This window comes from Oncorhynchus keta, chromosome 17, assembly GCF_023373465.1.
Source record: "Oncorhynchus keta strain PuntledgeMale-10-30-2019 chromosome 17, Oket_V2, whole genome shotgun sequence".
In the NCBI taxonomy this organism is placed as follows: domain Eukaryota; kingdom Metazoa; phylum Chordata; class Actinopteri; order Salmoniformes; family Salmonidae; genus Oncorhynchus; species Oncorhynchus keta.
In genome coordinates this window covers 8,635,676-8,642,933 of record NC_068437.1, presented here as the reverse complement: position 1 = coordinate 8,642,933, position 7,258 = coordinate 8,635,676, and the positions used below count along the sequence as shown (strand labels likewise).

General features: G+C 44.2%; 1 protein-coding gene across 1 annotated transcript; it reads left to right on the top strand.

The window, feature by feature from the left end:
- Nucleotides 1–5,468: 5,468 nt before the first annotated feature.
- Nucleotides 5,469–6,961, top strand: rxfp3.3b (relaxin family peptide receptor 3.3b). Its single transcript, XM_035790226.2, has one exon. It carries the CDS (start codon nucleotides 5,620–5,622, stop codon nucleotides 6,784–6,786), a length of 1,167 nt encoding a protein of 388 aa, XP_035646119.1. The 5' UTR covers nucleotides 5,469–5,619; the 3' UTR covers nucleotides 6,787–6,961.
- Nucleotides 6,962–7,258: the final 297 nt, after the last annotated feature.

Below are 7,258 nucleotides of genomic sequence, written 5' to 3'. Positions count from 1 at the left end.
CCCCCCAAGCAGACACATCGATGGCTCTGAACGAACTTTATTTGACTCTTTGCAAACTGGAATCCATTTATCCGGAGGCTGCATTCACTGTAGCTGGGGATTTTAACAAGGCTAATCTGAAAACAAGACTCGCTAAATTTTATCAGCATATCGATTGCGCAACCAGGGGTGGAAAAACCTTGGATCATTGTTACTCTAACTTCCGTGACGCATATAAGGCCCTGCCCCGCCCCCCTTTCGGAAAAGCTGACCACGACTCCATTTTGTTGATCCCTGCCTACAGACAGAAACTAAAACAAGAGGCTCCCACGCTGAGGTCTGTCCAACGCTGGTCCGACCAAGCTGACTCCACACTCCAAGACTGCTTCCATCACGTGGACTGGGATATGTTTCGTATTGCGTCAGATAACAATATTGACGAATACGCTGATTCGGTGTGCGAGTTCATTAGAACGTGCGTTGAAGATGTCGTTCCCATAGCAATGATTAAAACATTCCCTAACCAGAAACCGTGGATTGATGGCAGCATTCGCATGAAACTGAAAGCGCGAACCACTGCTATTAATCAGGGCAAGGTGACTGGTAACATGACCGAATACAAACAGTGCAGCTATTCCCTCCGCAAGGCTATCAAACACGCTAAGCGTCAGTACAGAGACAAAGTAGCATCTCAATTCAACGGCTCAGACACAAGAGGCATGTGACAGAGTCTACAGTCAATCACGGACAACAAGAAGAAATCCAGCCCAGTCACGGACCAGGATGTCTTGCTCCCAGGCAGACAAATAACTTTTTTGCCCGCTTTGAGGACAATACAGTGCCACTGACACGGCCTGCAACGAAAACATGCGGACTCTCCTTCACTGCAGCCGAGGTGAGTAAGACATTTAAAAGTTTTAACCCTCGCAAGGCTGCAGGCCCAGACGGCATCCCCAGCCGCACACTCAGAGCATGCGCAGACCAGCTGGCCGGTGTGTTTACGGACATATTCAATAAATCTCTATACCAGTCTGTTGTTCCCACATGCTTCAAGAGGGCCACCATTGTTCCTGTTCCCAAGAAAGCTAAGGTAACTGAGCTAAACGACTACCGCCCCGTAGCACTCACTTCCGTCATCATGAAGTGCTTTGAGAGACTAGTCAAGGACCATATCACCTCCACCCTACCTGACACCCTAGACCCACTCCAATTTGCTTACCGCCCAAAGAGGTCCACAGACGATGCAATCTCAACCACACTGCACACTGCCCTAACCCATCTGGACAAGAGGAATACCTATGTGAGAATGCTGTTAATCGACTACAGCTCAGCATTCAACACCATAGTACCCTACAAGCTCGTCATCAAGCTCGAGACCCTGGGTCTCGACCCCGCCCTGTGCAACTGGGTACTGGACTTCCTGACGGGCCACCCCCAGGTGGTGAGGGTAGGCAACAACATCTCCTCCCCGCTGATCGTCAACACTGGGGCCCCACAAGGGTGCGTTCTGAGCCCTCTCCTGTACTCCCTGTTCACCCACGACTGCGTGGCCACGCACGCCTCCAACTCAATCATCAAGTTTGCGGACGACACAACAGTGGTAGGCTTGATTACCAACAACGACGAGACGGCCTACAGGGAGGAGGTGAGGGCCCTCTGAGTGTGGTGTCAGGAAAATAACCTCACACTCAACGTCAACAAAACTAAAGAGATGATTGTGGACTTCAGGAAACAGCAGAGGGAACACCCCCTATCCACATCGATGGAACAGTAGTGGAGAGGGTAGCAAGTTTTAAGTTCCTCGGCATACACATCACAGACAAACTGAATTGGTCCACTCACACAGACAGCATCGTGAAGAAGGCACAGCAGCGCCTCTTCAACCTCAGGAGGCTGAAGAAATTCGGCTTGTCACCAAAAGCACTCACAAACTTCTACAGATGCACAATCGAGAGCATCTTGGCGGGCTGTATCACCGCCTGGTATGGCAACTGCTCCGCCCTCAACCGTAAGGCTCTCCAGAGGATAGTAACGTCTGCACAACGCATCACCGGGGGCAAACTACCTGCCCTCCAGGACACCTACACCACCCGATGTTACAGGAAGGTCATAAAGATCATCAAGGACATCAACCACCCGAGCCACTGCCTGTTCACCCCGCTATCATCCAGAAGGCGAGGTCAGTACAGGTGCATCAAAGCTGGGACCGAGAGACTGAAAAACAGCTTCTATCTCAAAGCCATCAGACTGTTAAACAGCCACCACTAACATTGAGTGGCTGCTACCAACACACTGACACTGACACTGACTCAACTCCAGCCACTTTAATAATGGCAACTGATGGGAAATGATGTAAAATATATCACTAGCCACTTTAAACAATGCTACCTTATATAATGTTACTTACCCTACATTATTAATCTCATATGCATACGTATATACTGTACTCTATATCATCGACTGCATCCTTATGTAATACATGTATCACTAGCCACTTTAACTATGCCACTTTGTTTAGATACTCATCTCATATGTATATACTGTACTCGATACCATCTACTGTATCTTGCCAATGCTGCTCTGTACCATCACTCATTCATATATCCTTATGTACATATTCTTTATCCCCTTACACTGTGTATAAGACAGTAGTTTTGGAATTGTTAGTTAGATTACTTGTTGGTTATTACTGCATTGTCGGAACTAGAAGCACAAGCATTTCGCTACACTCGCATTAACATCTGCTAACCATGTGTATGTGAAAAATAAATTTGATTTTTTGATTTAAAAACATCCTAAAGATTGATTCCATACATCATTTGACATGTTTCTACGACCTGTAACGGAACTTTTCAAGTTTTTGTCTGGATGTCGTGCTCGCGCCTCATGAAGATGGATTACTGGACTGAACACGCTAACAACAAGTGGCTATTTGGACATAAATGATGGACTTTATGGAACAAATCAGTAATTTATTGTCGAACTGGGATTCCTGGGAGTGCATTCTGATGAAGATCATTAAAGGTAAGTGAATATTTATAATGTTATTTCTAACTTCTGTTGACTCCAACATGGCGGATATTTCTTTGGCTGGATTGGGCTCTGAGTGCCACATACTCAGATTATGCTTTTTCCGTAAAGTATTTTTGATATCTGACACAGCAGTTGCATTAAGGAGAAGCCTATCTTTAATTCTGTGAATAACACTTGTGTATTTTATCAATGTTAATTATGAGTATTTCTGGGATTTGATGGCTATCTGCAAAATCACTGGATGTTTTGGAATCAAAACATTGCTGCACGTAACACGCCAATGTTAACTTAGATTTTTGGATATAAATATGCACATGTATTTTCTGTATTGTGTAACATGATGTCCTACGAGTGTCATCTGATGAAGATCATCAAAGGTTACTGATTCATTTGATCTATATTTCTGCTTTTTGTGACTCCTATCTTTTGCTGGAAAAATGGCTGTGTTTTTATGAGTTGGCTCTGACCTAACATAATCATATGTTGTGCTTTCGCTGTAAAGCCTTTTTGAAATCGGACAAGGTGGGTAGATTAACAAGAAGTGTATCTTTCATTTGCTGTACTGGACTTGCTTGTTAATGTGTGAAAGTTACATATTTCAAAACAATATTTTTGAATTTCGCACCCTGCCTTTTCAGCGGAATGTTGTCGAGGGGTTCCGCTAGCGCTAGAAAGGATAAACTAGTAAAACTGACTATCTTACCGATCCTCGACTTTGGCGATGTCATTTACAAAATAGCCTCCAAAACTTTACTCAGCAAACTGGAGTCTATCACAGTGCCATCCGTTTTGTCACCAAAGCCCCATATACCACCCACCACTGCGACCTCTATGCTCTAATCGCCTGGCCCTCGCTACATATTTGTTGCCAGACTGGCTTCGGGTCATCTACAGTGGGGAGAACAAGTATTTGATACACTGCCGATTTTGCAGGTTTTCCTACTTACAAAGCATGTAGAGGTCTGTAATTGTTATCATAGGTACACTTCAACTGTGAGAGACGGAATCTAAAATGAAAATCCAAAAAATCATATTGTATGATTTTTAAGTAATTAATTTGCATTTTATTGCATGACATAAGTATTTGATACATCAGAAAAGCAGAACTTAATATTTGGTACAGAAACCTTTGTTTGCAATTACAGAGATCATACCTTTCCTGTAGTTCTTGACCAGGTTTGCACACACTGCAGCAGGGATTTTGGCCCACTCCTCCATACAGACCTTCTCCATATCCTTCAGGTTTCAGGGCTGTCACTGGGCAATAAGGACTTTCAGCTCCCTCCAAAGATGTTCTATTGGGTTCAGGTCTGGAGACCGGATAGGCTACTCCAAGACCTTGAGATGCTTCTTACGGAGCCACCTATGATAAAAATGACAGACCTCTACATGCTTTGTAAGTAGGAAAACCTGAAAAATTGGCAGTGTATCAAATACTTGTTCTCCCCACTGTATAAGTCTTTGCTAGGTAAAGCTCCGCCTTTTCTCCGCTCACTGGTCAACGATAACAACACCCACACGTAGCACGTGCTCCAGCAGGTATATCTCACTGGTCATTCCCAAAGCCACTATTTTTACATCAATACATTGGGGAGTTGCATTTTGAGCATATTTGATGGTGATGTCCCCCCCTAATATATATTATAATTACTCCCCTGCTTGAGACAAAAAATAAAAAGATGGAAGGAAGTTGTGTTGGTGAGAGAGTTTAGTTATAGACTAGACTGTTACGGGTCGGGCGTGCAGGTGGCTCGGGTTTGCTGAAATGTGACATAGAGGATGTCTTAAAGACAATGAAAAATTGTCTTTGTACTTTATTTGTAGGAGTTGTTCATTTGTTAGGCTATTGGTTATAGGTGTATAGTCAATTGATCGATAATATAATAACACTCTTAACTAAAAAGTAATATCCCAGTAATATTACCCACGAACCGGGGTTTACATTTGAGTTAGGTGGGGGTTAAGTGCCTTGCTCAAAGGCACATTGACATATTTTTCACAATGTAATCTCGGGGGGCTCGAACAAACGATCTTCCGGTTACTGGCCCACCGCTTTTTTGCTAGTGTAACGGATGTGAAACGGCTTGCTTAGTTAGCGGTGCGCGCTAAATAGTGTTTCAATCGGTGACGTCACTTGCTCTGAGACCTTGAAGTAGTAGTTCCCCTTGCTATGCAAGGGTTAGGCTCTTGTGGGGCGATGGGTAACGATGCTTCGTGGGTGACTGTTGTTGATGTGTGCAGAGGTTCGCGCCCGGGTTGTACTGTTACACTAGGGCTACCTGGTTGAATTTCCCCCAGTCCCGTGTGATACGTTGTGTTCCTTGCTGTTCCTTTTACCTTAGCAGGCTTGAAACACCCATGTCAATCAGCAATCAGAGGAACGTTAACCAATTGTTGCCTATGGGGTGACGCTTCCACTGGCACAGTAGGCTATTTAAAAGCCAGTTTGCGGTCAGAGCGCACGGACCATCATTACATGAGAAGATGGAGACTTTCAGGTATCTGTTTTGAACGTATGAAAAGTTTATGCTATACCATACCATGTTTGCAACTATGTATCTTTAATTTTTTTGGAACATATTTTACGTCTGGAACGAAATAGTGGATATGCAAACGGCACTGGGGGACACTTGGAACCATAACATCAGCTCTTATAACCTGTCCTCTACGGATCCAGACCGCTTCAGCAGCCTGGAGGACATAGATATGACCGCGGACGGCAGTCCAGCGCTTCGAATCATGATATCAATCGTGTATTCTGTGGTTTGCGCAGCGGGTTTGGTGGGGAATTTGTTAGTCGTTTTCTTAATGAAAGTGAGACAAGGAAGAAAAAGGTCCACCATACACTTTTTTGTTCTTAATCTGGCCATGACAGACTTCCAGTTTGTCCTGACCCTGCCTTTCTGGGCTGTGGACACTGCTCTGGACTTCAGTTGGCCGTTTGGGAACGCGATGTGCAAGATCATTCTCTCCGTTACTGTTATGAACATGTACGCGAGTGTGTTCTTCCTCACTGCTATGAGTGTTACGCGCTACTGGTCCGTTGCCTCGGCTCTAAAGGACCGCACCAGACACAGATATTGTTCGGTGAGATGGGTGAGCGCAGTGCTCTGGGTTTTTGCCACTGTGGCCACAGCTCCAACGGCTATTTTCTCCAATATGACAAACATCGCTGGGGAGAAGCTCTGCCTTTTGCGGTTCCCGGAGGGCCAGCACTGGCTGGCTTTATATCACTTACAAAAAATCATAATTGCCTTTGTTTTCCCCATGCTCATAGTAACAATTTGCTATTTGATGCTCCTACGATTCGTTCGCCTGAGGAGTATGAACAACAACCATCCTAAACGGAGTAACAGAGTCACTAAATCCGTTACCATTGTGGTTCTTTCATTCTTTTTGTGTTGGATGCCAAATCACGCTATCACTTTCTGGGGCGTCCTGGTCAAATTTAATGTGGTGAACTGGGACAAGTCTTATTATATGGTTCACACCTATGTTTTCCCCGTGACCGTGTGCCTGGCACATGCCAATAGTTGCTTGAACCCAGTTTTATATTGTCTCATGCGAAGAGAGTTCAGGAAAATGCTGAAGGATTTATTCTGGCGGGTTTCCTCACCTGCGAACAGCTGCCAAATACGTCCCTTTTCTGCAACTCGAAAAGCCTCTGTCCACCGTGACACACAAATACCTTTGAATGTCATAGACACCGACCTCTGTCAACTATCCATTGTAAATGGGCAATGTGACGCATTAGCGGAGGACAGCCAAGCATAAAGGTTACTTCATGCGTAAAACCAGAGTTCTAAGCCACTTCGTAAAACAATTCGTTGTTTTTATTGTCAAAAGAGTCAAATATTACGAAGTGTATTATCATCGACTCAATGCATAGGACTAAGATGAGAACATTAACTTTTCTAAATTAACAGTATTTACGTTTATAAATGATGATATTATGTCAGTAGCCTACCAAATTGCGCATAAGATGCTTGGCGCAACTGGCAAATATTTGTCTCCGTGACTGGCCTCAGCCCCTATGTGACTTCAAAATTATTTCTACCTATGTACATAGCGTACTACCTAATATCATTTAAGTTGAGGCCTACTTGGGGATCTATTGAATCTGTATCGCGGAAGTTCAACGTTACAGCTTGATTGAAATGTATTACGGCAATATTCCCGCATTGGCAGACTGCATTCATAGTAAACGCAGTATATGTTGGCTCAATCGGGAATTACCTTTACATTT

What these genes read in the sequence shown, in the direction of transcription:
- rxfp3.3b (XM_035790226.2), top strand. Translation starts at nt 5,620, where the DNA reads ATGCAAACGGCACTGGGGGACACTTGGAACCATAACATCAGCTCTTAT.